This window comes from Urocitellus parryii, chromosome 2 (assembly GCF_045843805.1).
Source record: "Urocitellus parryii isolate mUroPar1 chromosome 2, mUroPar1.hap1, whole genome shotgun sequence".
NCBI classification, from domain to species: domain Eukaryota; kingdom Metazoa; phylum Chordata; class Mammalia; order Rodentia; family Sciuridae; genus Urocitellus; species Urocitellus parryii.
The window spans coordinates 106,575,934-106,596,433 of record NC_135532.1 but is presented as its reverse complement, the minus strand read 5'-3'; the positions used below and the strand labels follow the sequence as shown (position 1 = coordinate 106,596,433).

The 20,500-nt window shown below is 40.6% G+C and overlaps 1 protein-coding gene across 1 annotated transcript in view; it reads left to right on the top strand.

Annotated features, from left to right (window-relative positions):
* Slc9a9 (solute carrier family 9 member A9) overlaps window positions 1-20,500 on the top strand; it is a 538,630-nt gene that overhangs the window by 434,233 nt on the left and 83,897 nt on the right. The window contains exon 15 of the mRNA XM_077793762.1: window positions 10,223-10,302. Within this exon, the coding sequence (XP_077649888.1) occupies window positions 10,223-10,302 (80 nt within the window). The remainder of the gene's footprint in view (window positions 1-10,222; window positions 10,303-20,500) is intronic.

Here is a 20,500-nt window from a genome sequence, read left to right as displayed (position 1 = left end):
GGCAAGAGGACTTGGAGGTAGAAAGCAGCTCAGGACATGGCAGAGTTCCACTCACCCAGGGACAAAATATATACCCCAAAAGGCATGACCTCAGTGGCCCACCTCCTTCAGACACACCCTACCTGCCTACAGTCACCACCCAGTTAATCCATTCAAGTGGATTAATGTGCTGGTTAGGTTAAAGCTCTCATAATCCAATTGTTTCACCTCTAATTTTCTTACATTGTCTCACACACAAACTTTTGGGGGACACGTCACAGCTCAACCTTAACACCTCTCTTCCCAATAAGGCAACATTTAAGTAATCACTTTTCCTTTTACTCTCCCTGTTACTCCTGGCCAGCCTACCTTCCCAGTCCTACGGAGAAAACCAGAGTATTCTCATTTCCATTGACTGGAGCGTATTCCTGGTCCTCTACTCTGATTACCTCAATGTGGAGTCCTTCCTTTCACCCTCTACTCAGTTGAGGGCATTAGTCCATCGTCTAGGATGTACCTAAAACAGTGTGTTCATGCTTCATTTACAGTGGAACTGACTGTTGCCTCGCAGTAGGAGGGATCCTAGTTCCATGGTCTTCTTCTTGCTACTTCCTCCAAGTAAGGGCTGAGCAGCTAGCCAGTCTAAAATTCTTGTTCACATAAATATCTAAAGGAAGAACATTTCAGACAGTACAAAGTCCCCCAGGAAGGAATAGTCCTAACCTGTGTGACAAACAGCAAAGATGCCAGTATAGCAAGAGAAAGCCACAGGGAGCATTACAGCATATGAATCGGAGATGTAGGCAGAAGCCAGATTGTATCTGTTACCCGTTGCCACATCAGTGCTGCATAACAAACACACAAAATCTAGGAGGCATGCAACAATAAGCAATATTTATCCCACAAGTGTGTGGAATTCGGCTGCTCTAGTTTGGACTCATTTTATGTGTCATGGTTAATCAAGGATTGGCTAGTTAACTTTACCCGTGTTAGCTGGGCTTGCTCACATATCTGGAGTTGGATGGCTGTTGGCTAGTCCAGGAGAGCCTTAACTGGGATGAGTTAGGAGACTGGGCTGTGTTTCACATAATTCTCATCTCCTCTAGAGATGAATGAGCAACCCTGAGCATGTCTTTCTCCTGGAAAAAGACAGTGGGCAAGAATGTCAGCAAAAACAAGCAAGGTTTCTTGAGGCTCAGAACTGATACATTGGCACTCCTGCTACACTCGATTGATCAAAGAAAGTTACAAGGCCATCCCAGAAAACAGGTATATAAATAGACAACTCCTTTTTGGCCAAAGCACTGCCAAGTGACAAGGAAAAGATCAGGGATACAGGGAGAGATGAAAAATTGGGACCTCTAAAGCAATTGATCTACCCTATAGATCATGTGGGCTAAGGTAAAGTGTTTGGACCTTATAGTAATCTGTAAAATTTCAGTCTTTGGAAATGGATTGAGGTTTTTTCCGAAAGTTCAAATTGGTCTATCTTGGTAAACATTTTATATGTAGTTGTAAAAAACGTGTATTCTGGCAACAGTTTGAAACCGCCCCAAACAACTGTACAATATAGTTGTGATATTCAATAAGTGCAATTGTGTCCAGTGGATTCTTTTCTTTTTAGTTTATTTATTTATAATTGCTGATCGACCTTTATTTTATTTATTTGTTTGTTTGTTTGTTTTGTTTATATGCGGTGTTGAGAATTAAACCCAGTAGCTCACACATGCCAGGCGAGTGCTCTACCACTGAACCACAAACCCAGCCCCTTTAGTTTATTTATCATTTATTGATAACATTTCCAGCTGTAATGAGGTGTTCCTATCTCTCCTATTTAGTCCTATCAGAGATTGCTTCATTTACTGCAACATTTTCACAGGTTTTAGAATTGTGTTTTGATGGTGAGTTTCTTTCAACACTTGGGAAATTGTATTCTGTTGTTTTCTAGTCTCCATTTTTTTTTCCCCTGATGAAAAGTCAGTAGAATTTTTGTTTTATTTCTCTGAACACAATATGACCTGTTTTTAATCTGATTTCTTTTTAAGATTCTTCCCCTTTATCTTTAGGTTTAGAAGTTTGACTCCTACGTCAGCTTTGCTTTGCTTTGAATTTTTCCTAATTCAGATTTACTGAGTTTCTCGGGTCTCCAGGTTGATATTTAAATCAGATTTGGGGACTATTCTAGGGTTGTTTCCTTAAGCACGTTTGTTTTCTATGGTCTCTCTGCTGTCCCCCTCGAGTTCCAGTTATGTCTGCGTTAGGCTACTTTATGCTAATTTCTCACATGAGTTAGACACGTTTTTCTGTTCTTTTCACCTTATTTTTCTGAGTTCTACAAATTAAAGACTGTAATTTTTATTGTTCTCTTTTCAACTTCGTTACCACTTTGTTCTGCCCTTAAACCAATATAAGTAGGTTTCTCTTTGCAGATGGTACACTTTGGGGTTCTAGAATTTCTTTCTTTCTTTCTTTCTTTCTTTCTTTCTTTCTTTCTTTCTTTCTTTCTTTCTTTCTTTCTTTCTTTCGTATATAGTCCTTGTGTTTCTGAGCTCTTTAACTGTGTGCTCATTGCTTCCATCTTTCTTTTTAAATTCTTTGCATATTTTATAGCTATTTTAAAAGCCTCTGTCTGTTTATTCTGATATCTGAGTCATTTCAAGCTTTGTTTCTACAGATTGCCTTTGATTTTTTGTCTGTAGCTCATGCTTCCCCGTTCTCCCCCATGTCTCGTAGTTTTGTGATATGCTGAGCATTACAAATTTTACACTATTGGGAATCTATAAGGGGTGTTAGATGTTATCTGGTCAGGCAGTTAGTTTTATAAGTTGTGGTTTTGTACTTGTTTTGACTATTTTCATTTTGCTTAGTTTTAGGGCATGGTCATTATTCTAGAACATTGTCCTTATTCCTAAAACATACTTCTTCTGAAGCCTCAAACTAAATACCTGACTTTCTATTTTGGCTGGGCTAACCTCCAATGTCTTCCAGCACAGTGTGATCTTAATCTCTCCGTTTATTTCTCAACTTCACGACAGCTGCTCTCTGCAAGGCTTTTGTGGACCTCACCCTGTGCACAGGTTGGTCCTCAGCCAAGGACCTGAGGGAAACATCTACACAGAAGGCTGGTGCCCTGTCTGCTAGGTTCCCTTGTCTCTGAGCCATTGCCTTAAAAATCCAGCCACTTGGGCAACATCTAAACTCCCATCTCTAGATCCTCAGCTCAAAAAAAAAAAAAAAAAAAAAAAAAAACATCTGCTCTTCTCTGCTTGGACCCTACTTCCTTGCACTTCAATTGGGAAAGAACCTGTAGGCAGAAAATAAAGGATAATATAGAGTCACTCATTTGTCCCCTTTCCACAAGGATCACAATCTTTTGCTGCCTACTATCCAATACCTGAATCCTACCATGTTTAAGATGCTGCTTAGTCTACCATAGCCGGCCACTGTATATTTTGAAAGTGATTTTTGAAGCGGTTTTATAGGGTAAGCATTTGTTGTGTTTGGGTTTGCTTTCTGATGCATATAGCATACAAGACTAAATGTGAGACTCTTATTTATTATTTACTATGGTGTTTGTGTTTCTAGGAACTGTTATTAGGAGATGGCAGGCACCTGGAGACCCAAGGTGCATTTTCCATTAGTGTGTGTGCAGGTGTATGTGAGAACTATCACACTTATTAAATCATGATGCAAATCAGGCATTAGGTAATAGTACTGCAAAGCAGGTTCAGTGAGATGGTAGGAACTTCTCTTGTATATACTCCATGATTTTTTATCTTTATCTTCAACCTTCAGTCTGTATCATCAGCATGTTGGACCCAGAATTAATTTTTATATACTTTCAAGGAGGAACACAGAAGAACACAAACAATTTCCTTAGTGAAAATGCTGTACAAATGTAAGCATCACCATTTTATTACCTTTCCCCAATTCCTATTACATTACCTTCTATATGTAGAACTCACAATCCCAATATGTAGTCGTAAGTTTCCTATAGCTATATAGTGGCTTGAAACAATGAACATTTGTATCTCAAATATTTTATGGATCAGGAATTTGAAAATGACTTAGCCAATTGAAAATGCACCTTGAATAAGAATCTCAGGGTCCACTTTATGGTTGCAGTCAAGATGTAAGCTAGAGTTACAATCACTGGAAGATGACTAGACCTGGAGAACCCACTTCCATGTTGGCAGGAAGCCTCAGACTCAATGGCAATGCATGGATGTTGTCACAGAGCTGCTTGACTGTCCTCACAACACGGCAGCCAAATTCCCACAGGGCAAGTGGTACAAGAGAAACAGCAAGGAGGAAGTCACAATGCATTATAGTAGAATGTATGTTGACACATCATACATAGATGGAGTATAACTTCTCATTCTTCTGGTTGTACATGATGTAGAATCACACCAATCAGATAGTCACATATGCACATAGGGTAATAATGTCCAATTCATTCTAATCCAAAGTACCTCTATTCTTCCCAAGCTTCACCCCACCCCCCCTTGTTGTGAATTAGTATCAGAGAAAATATTTGGCCTTTGGTTTTTTGGGATTGGCTTATTTCACTTAGCATGATATTCTCCAGTTTCATCCATTTACTGGCAAATGCCATAATTTCATTCTTCTTTAAGGCTGAGTAATATTCCATTGTGTATATATGCCATATTTTGTTTATCCATTTATCTGTTGAAGGGCATGTAGGTTGGTTTCATACCTTAACCATTATGAATTGTGCTGCTATAAACATTGATATGGCTGTATCACTGCAGTGTGCTGATTTTTAGTTCTTTGGATATAAACTGAGTGGGATAGCTGGGTCAAAAGGAGGTTCCATTCCAAGTTTTTTGAGAAATCTTCATACTGTTTTCCATAGTGGTTGCACCAATTTGCAGTCCCACCAGCAGAGTCACAACACTTCTATGACCTAAGTTTTGATATGATATATTGTTACATCTGCCATATTTTATTCATTAGAAATGAATCATTAAGCACAGCCCACATTCCATATAGAGGAAAATTACCCTCTATCTTTTAAAGAGAGAAGAATCAAAGGATTTGTAGATACATGTTTTAAAACTACCATACTATTATGTTTTCCCAAACCATCCATTTTCCCTTGAATTATCTTAGATCTACTACACAGACCAAATCATTTACAACGGGCTCTTTCTTTGTAGTTTAACCACGAGCTTAGCCCACCTAGTAGTGTAGACTATCTGTGGGATATCTAAAGATACCTGTGACATCTTTACAGTTTTATACATGCTTGGCTGATTGTCTCCTTTATGTTCTCCTTCTTACACATGCATTTTCTGATTCTGTCTTTTTGAGAACATTTATGAATTTATCTGGGTACAGGAAAGGTTAAAATATTTGTATAAAGTGCTTTCTATGTTGAACACTAAGAATCGATGACTTGACTTTTTAAGAAATTCCTCTTTGCCCTTCAATTATACTGTGGTTCCTCTTCAGAATCCAGAAATTTTTCCCTTTAATGGCACAGAATCTGGTTCTCTCCATGGTAATTAGAAAATTATGGCAATGAACTTGAAATTATTATATAAATACACTCCACATTGGATGGAGATGGTAAAGTGAAAGTACTAAGGACTCCATTCCCACATCACACATACTACCCAAGTGCTTGGGAATCCAGAAGGAGCTCTGCAGGTTTGTTATGATAGTCATTTGCCTTTGCTATCATTCGACTCAACTTTCACCAACATTAATATTAAATATGAAATCTGGTGGAATATAAAGGAAAATCCTGCCTTTCGCCCATAATCCCTTGTATCCCCATGAGGTAACGAGCAAACCCTATGTGATTACCTTAGAGCAGGGTTCATCCAGCTCACTCAGCAAGGGCCCCCTATTTGAATACTGACAGAGGAATGTATTTACATTTGCTTAGTTCTTTTCATTAAAATTAATGCAACAAACCATCCCTTCTTGCTTCAGTGTCTGGTTTTCACAAACTTCTGGCAAGAGCCCTTAGTTTACTCTCAGGGGTTCAAATAAGTCCAAAATAAACAGTACCATTATAATTTTTCTTCTCTGGGGGCTGCTAAGCATGAGGTGGGTCATTCAAAAGAAAACCAGCCCCTTTCTACTGTGCCCAGTCATTTTCCCAATCGCTGATCCCAATCTCTGGTTTAAGGGGAAATAAAGAAAGATATCCAATGGCCCAGTCATTTTTAAATGTTTCCAGAAATAGAGGATAATAAAGGAGCCAGAAATCCCACATGTATCAAAACTTCTGCTTCTTAGACACATCAAGGCAAATAAAAGTTGAGATTCAACACACTTGTATCTCCAGTTTCCATTTATAGCTACAAAACAGAGTTGGAAAGTGTACTATTATTACTAAATGGAGGAAGTTTCCAGATTTCTGTTTGCCCCACCATGCACATCACTCTCCCTCTGGACTAAAGGAACCTCACAAAGAAGAAATATTGGTGATAAAGGAAAATACCACCAAGTTCCAGATTCTTCTGATCACTGCTCACATCCATTGTCCTTGAGGTTTGAGCTGATCTCTACTTCAGAATAATCCAGATAGATTGAGGCCACCTGCTGTCCTCTGCCCATCTGGACCCTCCCGGGGACCTGCTCTCTGTGCTGCCTCATCAGATAACTTCCTTGTCCACAGGGCTGCAAAGCCTGGCCTTCCTTTGGCACATTTATCTTCAACCCCCAGTGCACAAGCTGGGTACACACTAGACTAACTCATTTATTTCTACTCATTTATTGATGGCCTTTCATAACCAAGTTATTAAGTCATCAATAACTTCAGAGAAATAAATGAATGGATCCAGAACTGGGCCAACAGATATTTAAGACATACACTGAAAATTTTAACTAGGATCAGCAGAAAGTCAACACTGGGTCATCAGTGGAATTTCCCTCACCTGAGAAAAGCTCTTTCTCCATCTTTTCTTATCATTGGAACCCAGTATATTTCTTTACAAAGTAGTGAAATGAATGACTTCTCCAGTCACCCAAGTAAAGATGTGAGGGTACCCATATGGCTGCTCCATCTCAGTCTCCAGGAGCACAGCACTATCCTGACCTCATCTTCCTGCGAACTTAGACTTTGGCCCCACTTTGAGCCCCGCTGGCACTTGGAGCTCCATTTAGAGGGGAGGAATCTTGGCTGCTGAGAGGCATGACAGGTTTGCTTGGAAAGCTTTGCACTCTCCAGTTACCTCGGTTTGGTCATCTGTAAAACAGGAATAATAACAGAACATCCTTTACCATATTGTCGTAAGAATCTGAAGAGTTAACATACCCAAAGCACTAAGAATACCACCTGGCCAATGATAAGTATTCAGAAAGTGTTACCTCATCCAGCACTGTGGTACACACCACACCAGTTATCCCAGAGACTCAGGGGGCGAAGGCAGGAGGATTGCAAATTCTAGGCCAGCCTGATCAACTTAGCAAGACCTTGTCTCAAAATTTAAAAAAATAAAAGGAACTTGGTATATGGCTTGGTGGTAGAGTACCCCTGGGTTCAATCCACAGTACCAGAAAAAAAAATTATAAATAAATGAATATAGAATATATATATACACACACAAACATACACACATACATAATATTTTATATATAGTACACACACACACACACACACACATATATATGTACTGTGTGTATATATATAAATATAAATATTTATAGTATTTCTATATGATTTTAGGAAGTTAGAGACCAACCCAATTTTCTCAATTCATTTTACGGACAAGGAAACTGCAGCCCTGTGAGTTTAGTCAGCTGATTAAAAATGCCTGTGCTTTCCGACATTTAAAGCCTGAGTGAGATGCTGCAGAAAAGACATCGTCTTTGGACACCAGCGGTTCTAGACTGCAATTCCAGCTCTGTTATCTTTATCCCGTATGACTTGGAGCTGACTTCTCAGGCTCTTCCTGTGCAAATAGTGCTAACACACCCCACCTTGACAGGTTGTGGTGAGAACTGAAAAGTAATGAATGAAAAAATTAGTGGCTGGATAATGTCACTAGCTCACTGCCTAGTGTTGATGAGCGCTCCATAGCTGGAGACTGCATTATTGTCCATGTCACTCAGCTGAGCAACTGCAGGGGGCGGTGCTAGAATGCGGGGCTCCTGACTGCCAGGAGACTTCACTGCTCAGCACCCCCCTTACAGAAAAACAAACAAAAAGGAAATTTGCTGGCACTCCTTTTTATCAGTTTTATTCAAATCTTGAATCTTGTCAGTAGACATTATCAGCTGTCAAAAATCACCCTTGCCTGTTGATAAACAACACTCTATATAAGTCCTTATTTGTCTTAAACAAAAGAAAATATAGGCGGGGGTGGGGAATAGTTCCCACTGTCATCCCAGAGCTTTTCTAACTAGTTTGGTTCACTGTGAGCAGATTTGTTCTGCCAGTGGCTGAAATTCAACATGCAGTTGGGGGATGGTGGCCCAGAAATAAGTTACAGATGTTGCAAGATGATGAAGAAAATCTATGTGCAGCAGTCATTTTGCAAATTCGACACCTTTTGGTGGGAAAGAAATAGAGATAGGTGCAGGGAAAGAGAAAGGGATATCCAGACATAGGAGTTTCCTTTTGGGCCGGGGGATATGAATGCATTCTAACTTTAGATAGGAAGGCATGACATTTTAGCTCTATCAAAATTTAAAAAAATAATGAGACTAATAATTGGTGTCCCACAGTGAGAAATGGAAACATGGAATTGTTTTCATGTCTAAATAAGTTTGAGAAAAACTTCCCTCTTGAAAATTGATGATACTCATTTACAATTAAAGACTCTGAGAAGTTCTGGGTCTAAAAATGCTGTTTAACACTCTCCAACCCATCCTTCCCTGAGTGATTGGCACAGTGTTTCCATCGGTATGGAGTGAGTGGCATACTAGGGAACACCATTTGGGAAACAACAAAATTTGAAGAACCAGAGGTCTTCACCCATGAGAAGGGCAATGAAAAGTTGGAATTTTAATTTCTCTGTGAGTCTCTGCTGCAACCATTTTACACAAAGGATAAATGGCAGGCTAAAAATAGACCCCGCTTTACTTTCTCATATTCCCATTTCATTTGTGAGAGATGGACCACAGCATCTGCTGGTACATATGTTTCAGAGGACAGAATACAACCCTTTATGTTCAGCTATTTATCATCAACAGATATTGGAACTGGCTGGGAAAAAGCCAAAATAAAAAAAAAAAAAAACTAAATAAAATAAAGTAAAACAAAATGAAAGCAAATCAGCCTGGCTTGTGGAAGGGCTGCCGTTGGTGCACCCAATGGGCTTCCATTGTCTTCCATGTATCAAGTCCTCAGAAGAATGGCCACCTGGGAACGGGGCTAACTCATGGTATGATTTGGGGATAAAAATTGGGGGTCTAGAAAAAGCAAAACTTCACATGAAGATACAAAGACTTTTAACAGCAGAGATCATTATAATTGGAATCTGTGGGAATTCCCTTTTCTGAATATGCTACTGAACATTCTCCCCAGACTGCAATTTTTTATCATCTCCCTCTCTCTCTAAAGTTCACAGAATTTTTTCACCTTCTTTCCACTTTCTCACATTTTCGTCTTCCACGCTTATGTGAACACCATCACACATTTTCTCTTTCTCTTTTATCGTTAATTCCCTTTTCCTCTTCCCTTCTTTACAGCCCTTGTGGAAGGGAGAAGGGACACACACATTCAGTTCTCACAGCCCCCCCCCCCCATCAGGACTATCTCTTTGAAAACTCTTCATCACCTAAACAGCAAGATATCAAAATCAGCCCTTGGTAGTGATCTGTCAAAAGGAAAATGAGTGGAAACTTGTGGAACAATTATTAGACTGTTATCATTTCTTTAGCCTTGACCTTTCAGTAATCCATAAATAAATGCCACTCGTTCCAAATTTGATAAAAGTAAACAGCAGAATTCCCATAATGGCCATCTGACAGAAATGTCATTTTTATTGAAGTCAAAAAAAAGTGGCATTTCTTAGCTCTTTAATAAAATTAGGATTATTAAGAGAAGTAAATGTTGAATTATCTCAGAAGTCTCATCCACACAGCAAGATCTATGAGCTAATTTGCTTGGCAGAGTCTCCACCATTTAAGTAAAAATGCTTATACTTACAAAGGTTTTTTTTTTTAATATAGTTAAATTTAATTTAGTTGGACATGTATTTTTATATTAAAATGTATTTGGCTATCCAATGCCTTTTTCTATGGTCTCTTTCTCTCTCTCCAGGGAGCAAATAACTTGGATAAAAGTGTGACAAAGACGGAGAGTGCTCGGCTCTTCAGGATGTGGTATGGCTTCGACCACAAGTATCCTTTAGTAGTGGGGACCTAGCAGATCCTGCCTCATGGCAGGGGATGACTCTGAGCGCTTGTCATCCAGGTATGCGCTCCTGCTCCTCCAGAAACACCGAAAGGTAAAGCAAATCCACAGCCCAACTTATAAAAAAAGAATGATTTTTTTAAAAGTATAGTTCATACCTAAGTGTTACATGGAGCTAACGTGAAATCTCTTCGTCACATGTATTTGATGTTTTGGTGGCAATCTGATATTTTCTAATGCCAGATGATGATGTTGGATGTATGGTCCTAAAGAATCTATTTTACTGTTCTTTGTAAAGATCTTACTTCTGATCAAGTCACCCAAGGGGACCTGCTTGGTGGATGGCATTGTAAGGAGCGGTCTCAGCAGCCTGTGGCCCAGGTGACCTGGAGCTCTTCCTGCACCCTCTCTGAGGAGCCCATTTGTGAACTTTTGTTTCACGCTGTAAAAAAAAATGAAGGGATAGGAGTGAGGGTGGGGTGAGAATGAAGGCCCCTGAAGGACCGAGGAGACTGGGTTGGTTCATCATAGTGCAAAATGGCATTTTTTCCTCCAGGCTCACTTGAGTAAGCTTTTTTCTGGTAAAGGGCAATTTTAAAATTCTAGCAATCAGTGTAAACATAGGAGCTCAGACACACCTTGTCATGTGGTTTCAAGGCTGAGAAGTCAGCCCTGAAGTGCTTTGCCATTGTGAGTTGCAGTAAGCCGTCCATCTCTAATCCCAGGCAAAAGCACAGGGAAGAAAGGAAAGAATTACACTGTGAATTGAATGTGTTGAGTCTTTGTAGCTCGTTTTCCAAGGTCATAAGTCCTTCTCCTTTCAGTGAGAAAAATGTCAGTCACTAGGTGATTTTAAGCCCCTAAGCAATGATTAAAGCCACAAGGAATCAGTGGGAGAGGAAGAATTAAGAACAGGAAAAAAGAAATACAAAGAACCAGTGAAGAACAAGAGGTTAAAATGGAAAGGGGAAATAAAGTAAAAAAAATATATATATATATATAGGAAATTCACATTTGAAAGAAAACAAGTTAGAAGGAATAACTGCAGAAAATAGAAAAAAAATTAAGACAGAAGGGAAGAGAAGCCATTTGAAGGGATAAGCAAAAGTAAAACAATGTGAGAATCAGAAAGTAACTCTGCCAAAAGAGAATGTTCCAGGAATTACAAATTGGTGATGTGGAGGGAGAGGGCTTTTGAGGTGACAGCTCTGTTGTCCCGGGCCAGATATCTCATCTTGCTCAGTCTGAAGCTTTTGTGGCCAGGGTGAGTTACCACCATCTAAGAAGCAGTACAGCTTGGCCATCAACTAGCTCTTGCAAGTTCTGGTCTCATTACCTACCGGAAGCCTTTCTGGTCTCCCCAAGGAAAGCTAGTTCTTAGCAAGTTATTGCTGGCTTATGGTCTTGGGTTGATTTATTTTCTAGAAGTGGGATTTGCCCCTGCCATTTCTTATAAGTATCTGATAGCCAAATTTGTACGAAGCTATTCTTACATTCTTCGACTGAAGAGTACACATAATGAGATATACAATAAGAAAATGGTGCATTGAAAATGTGCTAAAAGATTTTTTTTTCCCAAACTCTGAAAGTGCCTCAAGGAAAGCTTTAGAATGAAGAAAAGGAATAAAGCAGAAAAAAATTAACTTGGAGACAGAAAATGAAAGTTGGAACCTACCCAAATCTTTAGCTCAGAGCAGTGACACTAAATTCAGATGATATCATAGTTTTGAGTCTCACTTTTCAACAGGGGTTTATTTCCATACAATTATGGACAGACTAGCAGAAATGAAAGCAGATTTATACTCCCGGTAATACCTCTTCGTGTGGCAATTTGTCTTCCTGGGCATTCATTCTAGAAACTGCGGTTGCTGCCATCACCACGCAAATGTATTTTCACTTAGACAGCAGAGTTTTTGTGTCCTACTTATCCTCTGAGTGTCTACATAGAGAACAGCAAATCAACCAGTCTCAACTCCACCATCTCTTGATGAATGTGTTTTTAGAGACAAATTGTCCACTTGACATTTAATGTTCATTCTAGGTTCACCTAGAACCCAAGCGATGTGCCCCATGAACCTCAGGCCATGCCAGCCATTGTCAATAGAGGGGTGATCCCTCATCCCAGGGTCAGGTTGCCCATATGGACCAAATAGAAATTTTCAGGAAGCTGAAAGCAATGGATTATGCACTTTAGAGCTACTCAGGCTTTATTTTAGTAAAATCATTTCGTGCCAATATGGCATAAAGAAGTATTGACCAAAGAAAAAAAGAAGAAATAGGGTTTCAAACACACCTGTATCAGCCAGGGTTCTCCAGAGAAATGGAAACAGGAAAAATAATTTACATATGCATGTATATACATATAGATTTATTTCAAGGAATTGGCTGATACAGTTGTGGGGGCTAACAGCTGCAAAAGTTGAAGGCCAGGCTCTTGATCCAGAAGCTCAGGCAGGAGCCGATATTGCAATCTTGAGGAGGAATTCCTCCTTCCTAGGGAAAGCAGTGTTGCTCTTAAGACTCTGTGGCTGATGGGATAAGCCCATGCACATTGTTGAAGACAATCTCCTTTACTTAGAACCAAGTGACTGCAAATGTTCTGCACATCTCCAAAATGTCTTCAGCAGCACATGTCAGTTGGGGTTTATGTGTAACTGAGAACTCTAATCAAGCTGACATATAATACTAGTCCACACAGCACCCAATGCACATCCAGTAGGTGCCCAATATTTCAGACCCAAGGATTAAAATACCTTCTTAATTATATCATTATTATCAATAAAACAAACCACTGGGGTTCACTCATTTTTTATCTTATTTTTTATAGCATGAGTAATTCACATATTAACATAAAATTTTTCCCAAAACTACAGGGGAAAAAAGTCATACAAATTAATATTCACTAAGAATGAGCAACGGTTAAGCACTGGGTTGAGTGCCTTTGCATTTGGAGTTTGATCTCACCTCCCAGCAAGGCAGGAGGTTGGGAGAGTCGGGAGGGTATAAGGCAGCACAAATGGCCCGCTGATTAGATAGATTGGTCTCTGTGCAAATCTGGGCTTCCCTGTTTAAGAGCCTGGTTGGAAACCTACGGTGCCAAAATGGATGATTAATTAAGATCGCATAATGATTCACTGTGGGCAGCAGTTCTGAATATGGCAGTGCAAAGAAGAAATCAAGAGGTAGGGGAGGAGAAGGAAAACATGTCACCAGGCACACGGGTCTGTGTCATCTCTATAACCATTCTTTTTGCTTTATTTCATTCTTCAGCTATCCTCTTCTTGGTGGAAAAACTAAACTCCCAGATAACTTAATGAACTTTCTGAACTTTCCACAGTGAATGAGATTTCATTTCCATAGTCCAAGTCCAGGCCTGTGTCACTCCAAAGTCCCTAAGTATACTAAGTTGAACTTCACTGTTCACAACTCTGTGTCCACGGTATCTCCTACTCTAACTGTAAATCCTCGTATCTCAATATGTTCATGAAAACTCCATGAGTAATTATGATTTCTTCTATTCTGTTGTGCAGCGCTCACTTTTCAAACATTGGTTGGCAATGTATGGGGTGAAAATAAGGTTAGGGGTCTTTGCTGGCCACCCAGCAGGCACCCTCACGAAGGAGTCCCCGAGTCCTCCACTTCTCAGGGGCAAAAATGTACAAGAAAGAATCTAAGTGTGGTTCTGTTTCCTAAGAGAAGAACTCAAGCTAACCAAGCTCAAAGGAGGCAACGGTATAAACCAGACACCAAGTTCTTAATTCATCCCATCCCCCAGGAGGAGAAATACCCTTTTCCAGCAATGAAAAGGCTCAAGTTACCACTGGTCCCTCAGGTCCCCCCTCGCCTGCTCTTGCTCCTGGCTCACTCAGCTCCGGCTGCCCTGTCCTTCCACAGACACAGCAGGCGCTGAATCTGCTTCTGGGCCTTAGCACTGACTTTTCCTTCAGATAGTCAATACCTCTGTCCTTCCCCTCTTTCCTTCAGCTTGTCCCTGAGACCCTCCTGGCTCCATGTTTAAATCAGCAGTCTTACCAAGAGCACTGTCTCAGTACTTCCCTGCTTAATTTTATTTTTTTTTTTCCACTTATCGCCACCTGACACAGAATGGATTTAGTTTCAGGTCTTCTCTAAGCACCTATTTAGGATATATGCTTTCCGGGGGGCAGAGATTTGGGTCTATTTTTGTCCTCAGGGTACCTGGCAAGGAGTGAATACTCAATAAATATTATCTGTTGAATGAAAGAATGAATCGATCAGGCGAGCAAGAAAATGAACGATATTTTCTATCCAGGGCCCCCTTCATTTCAGATATTGATGGAGCAGAAATGCCAATTCATTATCCAAAGGTTACTAAATGAATCTGAAGGCAGAGCAAGGCCAAGTGTGGATAATCTGAGTGTTCCCATTCAAGCTGCCCCGAGCGCACACCCACGCATGGCCCAGCCTCAGTATCTCTCTCCTTAGACAGGGACGGTCCCTCTCAGCAGACTTGGTCCCAGTTGCTTCAACTGACCTCCTTCCTCTGTACGTTCTTGCTAGAGGGGAAAGGAAATGTTTATTTTCATCAATCTTCTTAATATATCCATGAGAATTCTGTAGATTTAATTCAGTAGTAAGCTTGATTAACAATGCTCCCAGGTGTTCACCATTTCAAGGCTAGGTTTCCAATTAAAGTACTATCATTACTGACTTCATATAAATGAAATTTTTTTTTAAGAAGGCACAAAGCAGTCTGACCTCTTAAACGAAAACAGAAATGGCCAAAACGTTAGTCCTAGTAACTTAGGTGTCATTAGTGGAATGATCTGGTACATTCAAGCCTGGCTCTGGATAAGAAGCTACTCCTCTGTGTGGGTGACTTGAATTTAGCTCCTCTCACCAATCATGTGTTGATTTGATCAGCACCAAACTCAAAATTTTAGATTCCCCTATCCTATCCTCCCCACTCATAACATCATATAATGAAGAGCTTAGAAGCTAAAAGTGATGGCTCCTTATTCATATTTTAAGATAAAGTTATTTTGCTTAGGTTCCTCCTGCTCATGTCACCTTATTCACAGGTGACTGTGATCCCACCGTATGGCCTGCCTCCTGGAGTCTCTTTCTATTCTATCATTTATCATCTCTGGTCATAAGTTTGTATGTATACTAGTGCTGCAAGAGTGAACGGCCCAGGATAAAAATGACATTTTCCAAAATAAAAAAAAAACAACCCAGCCTAAAATCATTTTTAGCACTTCCTCTGTGCCAGCAATAAGAACTTAGGTGATTGCCAACATGTTACCCAAGCGTAAAGATTGCTCAGAGATAACAATAGATTGGCATGTCAATGCAGTGATGGCTATGTGAAGCAGAGAAGATGGAGACCTCCTCCCATCACTTGTTTGGAATGAGGAGCCCAGTAAAGTCTTCATTCCACAGAGTGAGGGCCCTTGGCAAGATATATGGGTGCCTGGGCTCTTGCATATATCATTTTGGCAGGAAAAGTGGTAGGCACCAGACCCCCTCCTATAGTGACAGGTGGCAGTTGCACTCCAGGAAAAGTTAGCAGGAATCTCAGGATCATTCAGACTAGTACGTGAAACCATGTATTTAATGTATTTAAATGTGATGGCATTTTATAATCTTAACCAAAGAAACAAAAACATTTAAAAAAAAAAAGCCTTCTCCTCCTAAAACTTGACAGAATTCCTTATATGCCACACAGTTACAGTGGTGTTAAATTGTAGGTATGAATACTGTAAGCAGCAGTTTCCATTTTAAATGATGATCCCTGAGTTGCAGTTTTTCCATATCCTGACAAGTTGAAGCATCCATGAATTATTTATTGGGGTGGCACCAAAGCCTTGTGAGTGACTTGAGTTTACCTCACAGAGATCTCTCGGAGGAACGTAGAATGTTAGTTCTGCGATCCCTGTTTTATAAATGAGGCAAGGAGCCCCAAGGAGGGAAAAGATGAATCTGAGGATGAACTTGGAGACAGCATTCATCATCAACATTAGACCAGGCCACACCCACCTGAGGAATCCCAGCATCCCAGTCCCACCCTGGTTCCTGTGGTCTGCCCACAAGTTCCAGCAGCATTGGTAGGTGTGTGATGCTGTGGCTGCAAGTGTGCCTAGCATGCAGTTAGCAGCTTTAAACTATAGCTTCTTCTGTCGCTCACCAAAAGCTTCACCAATCTGAAAATGAGGTGTGTTTTTCTTTCATCAGTCAGCAGGAGAGGCAGCAGAGGATATAGAGAATCCTTTGTTCGATGGATTCTTTAATAAGTGGCTACTATGTGCCAGGCAATACACTAGGTCCTAAGACTCAACAGCAGACACAGTAGGCATGCTCACCCTCATGAAAGCTTGCTTTCTGCCTCATTAAAAGGAGTTATGGCCCCAGAGCCCTCCGAAATCACAGGAAAGGAAGACTCTGACATCACCAGAACTAAATGGGAGACAGATCCTTTTTTAGTGCATTATAGTTAGACACAATAGTGGGGTTCATCTTGACATACACATAAATGCAAATAACATACTATATTCCTCCTCCCTCCCCAGGGTCCCCTTTCTCTACCCTATTGGTCTTCCTTCTGCTTGTCTAGTTTTTAATTGGTGCATTGTGGTCATGGGCAAAATTGGAATGCATGGTGATATATTCATACATGCACATTCACTGACAGATTCTTGACGGGAGCAGTACATTAACGTCAATGGTAGTCCTCACTTGCAAAACATAACCAGATAACTGCCAAGTGGTTTTAGAGAGCACCAAAATTTCAAGATATTTGAGACAAAAGAAATCAGCTTTCTAAAGGTTCTCTCTAAATATATCCCCAGATGGCACCCCCACTAGAGTACACCCACAGCCTGGTCACGGGCCCCTCGTGTCTGGGATTGCAGTTCACTTGATTATCACTGGGGACTAAGGCTGGTCTTGGTCATCCTCATCTTCACAGGTGCTGCTGTTGAATGATCTGGCAGACAGCTCTTGACTCAGCACCAAGGTGAAGTGAAATTAAAACTCCCCGAATGGAAACACCAGCCTCCTAGTTCTCATGCTCTTTTGGTGGGAAGCAACGGAAAGGAATTTGAACAGTACCTGGTAACATGGGCTATCTTTTGTTCTTGGATCTCCCACGGTTTCTCCTCCCATATAATGGGAATGATCCATACTATCCTCTGCTTGGGCTGAGTCCATCCAAAAAATTGACTACTTATTATGATGGCTTCCTACTGATGCTAACTCATTCATCGAAACACCCAAGGAGTGCAGTTTTCTCAAGATCCTGTGGCCTAAATACATTGTGATACTTGATAGTTAGAATAAAACTCTCCTGGAGACCCAAGAGGGAATGCAAGAGGGATTGTGTGGGCTGCTGCCTAAGCAAGATGGACTCGTCTTTTCAGGAACAAGGCTATGGAATAGAGAATCACTTAGACATTCCACTGTTGATTTTTATCAAATGGAAGAAAGTATGTGCCTTAGGGGTCAGTTGTTACTGATTGGTTAATGTGACCTGTCCAGTACTGGTTGTGTAATTTTAAGAAAATTATTTATCTTCCATCTGAAAAATGGGGATAGTAGAAGTTCCTACTTGAGTGGACTCTTTTGATGATTCAATGAATCTACCCAAAGCTCAACAAATGTTACTATTATGACCTATTGACAGCCACAACTCCTCAAGAGAGGCACCATGTAATCCCCATGTAATCATTCATCATTTTTTATTACCTGTGAGCAATCCCACTTTCCATTTTGGTACATTCTGGAATTAATTTTTCGTTGCAGCCGCTGGATTTTAATACCATCAGAACATCTTCAGTCTCCATAAGCAAAAGGCCTCATGCTGGTTCTGGGTCAGACGCTATTCTTCTTATTTGATCTCCAGCAAATGGCTGTAGTTAAGTTAAGCTGGACTTTTTGTGTCCTTTATCCTGCACATACAGTTGTTTCGTTTATGATTTTTCTAAGTTAGAGTCCATCATCCCATAGTTATTTTTCTGAAAATTACACCAAAGATAGCAATTTGGGCTTGATAGAGAAGAGCAGCAATTTTTTTTCTGTTCCACAATGGAAGCAACACAATCCTTTGATGATAATTATTCCTCTTCTGCCTTCTTGCGATAAAGGAAATCTTTCAATTGTACCTTCCAGGTGAAGCTGTGGTGTTTTGTCATTAGCGATGTGATGTTACATTGGAGATTTCGAGGTCAGTAATGAATCATTTTATTAAGAAAAAAAATGAGAGGGGGAAAAAATGTCAAGACTTACAAAAACGTGCGTGCTGCCTTCATGTTGCCTATATTGGATTTAGTTTTAATATTTCTTCCACATGGGAAAAGAGATTATTTAGCATAAATTTTCTTTAATTGTTACATAGTCACTTCCCAACTGTAGCCGCCAGGTATTTTCAGGCTGCCAACCAATTCATGAGCACCTAGGAGCACATTATCAACATGGACCCTGGCTGCGGCTTCGCGTATTATCACCTGACAGTGAGACAGGGTCCTGGGTCTTTCTGGGGACTGCAGATGCTCAGCGCTTGTCTGCATGTGAAGCTGTGGTTGACAACACACAAAGCGCCCTGGGCAGGCATGGCCCTGCCTTAATTAAGGTTTTCTTCGCAGGGAAGATGGTGATGATATATGCTCAATGTGTGTCCAACCACCTCATAAATAAGAGTGGGCAAAGAGATAAGCACCATGATGGTTATGGAAGAAGAGCTAGCTGCAGAAATACAGAGTCTTCTTGCAGTCAAGTGGGAAAAGGTCCATGGAGAGATTGGGACTTCCTAACATGAAATTCAATAATGAGAAGGGAGGAAGAGCATTCTGAGCGGAGGGAAGAACATGGGGGAAGTTCCTGTGATAAGTGGGGCTTGAATGGATGACAGAGCACCTGAATAAATCTGCCTGAAAGGTACAGAATTGCAAGAAAGAGAAGAGAGGGGGGCTCTCTTGGGACCGTGGATAAGCTCTCAAAACAAAGCAGGAAGCTCTTATTCCCAACCACCTGACATCATCAGAATTCTCTCCTGTTGGTATTAATTCCATATTTTTGTTGCATGCTAAAGATAGAATGGTGTGTCACGGGCTCAAGTGTCATTTAAAGTTCCCTTTCTGTCACAAGTCTGATTCATCCCTGTGACAGTCACTTATCAGGCACTATATACGACATAATTCCAAAACTGGGTTTAGTTTTAATCTCCCTCAGTAAAAAAAAATAATAATAATAATAATAATAATAATAATCTTTTGTTCACATTTTATTTGGTTGTTTTAAATGAACTCGGTTGTAATACTTTTTCCCTAGAAAAACTTATGTCTTCTACCTCCTTCTGAAGTCAGAGAGGTAAATAAGAAATGTTATCTGCCCCCAAGATGCTAGCTAGCATCCTACTAAGGTAGCCACACCAGCCACCAATGCACTGTGAACTTCATTCAGTACAGTTCTAAGCAAAGAGGACTGTTCAGCCCATTCATGCAGATGCCACAGAATACTTCAGCAGAAATTTGTTTTACACAGTTCTGAAGGCTGGGAGGCCCAAGATCCGGGTGCTAACAAGTATGGTGTCTGGTAAGATCCTGATTCCCCAGGTTTACAGAAACACCTTCTTGCTGAATCCTCACAAGCAGGATGAGGGACATTTGGAAAATGGTGAGAGATTCATTGCAACTGGTGGGAAGTGAAACTGGGGAGTTTTCATACGAGCAGATTGTCACAACTGTCATGGTCCCACCTGTCAAGGCCCAGAGGATGGATTCTCTTCTTGACAGCAGGAGACCAATGCAGGGGCTGTAGGCGCAGAGTCACTCAGTGTGGTTAGTTATAATGAAGAGGCCCAGTGACTGGGCAGACAATGATGTGACAGAGAGAACAGTGAACTGAAAACCATCCAGGACAGACAGTTGCTCCTGAAAACTCCGACTGGAACGTTCTCATTCTACTTTGAAGGATATTTCGGACCCATTCAACATGTGTCCCCAAATATAAATGTGTTAAAATGTAAAAGTATCACTCCATTTAGAGGTTGAGTCTTCTTAAATTTCCACCAATGAAAAGAATCCAGTGGCATAATTATTAGGGTCGGGGTCTACCAGGACGCTTCCCATCCGCCTCTCGGCTTACCTTCTGGTATTTCGTTAGCCATCCACAGTCAGAAACTGGAGTGTTTCTGACAGAGGTTTTAACTAA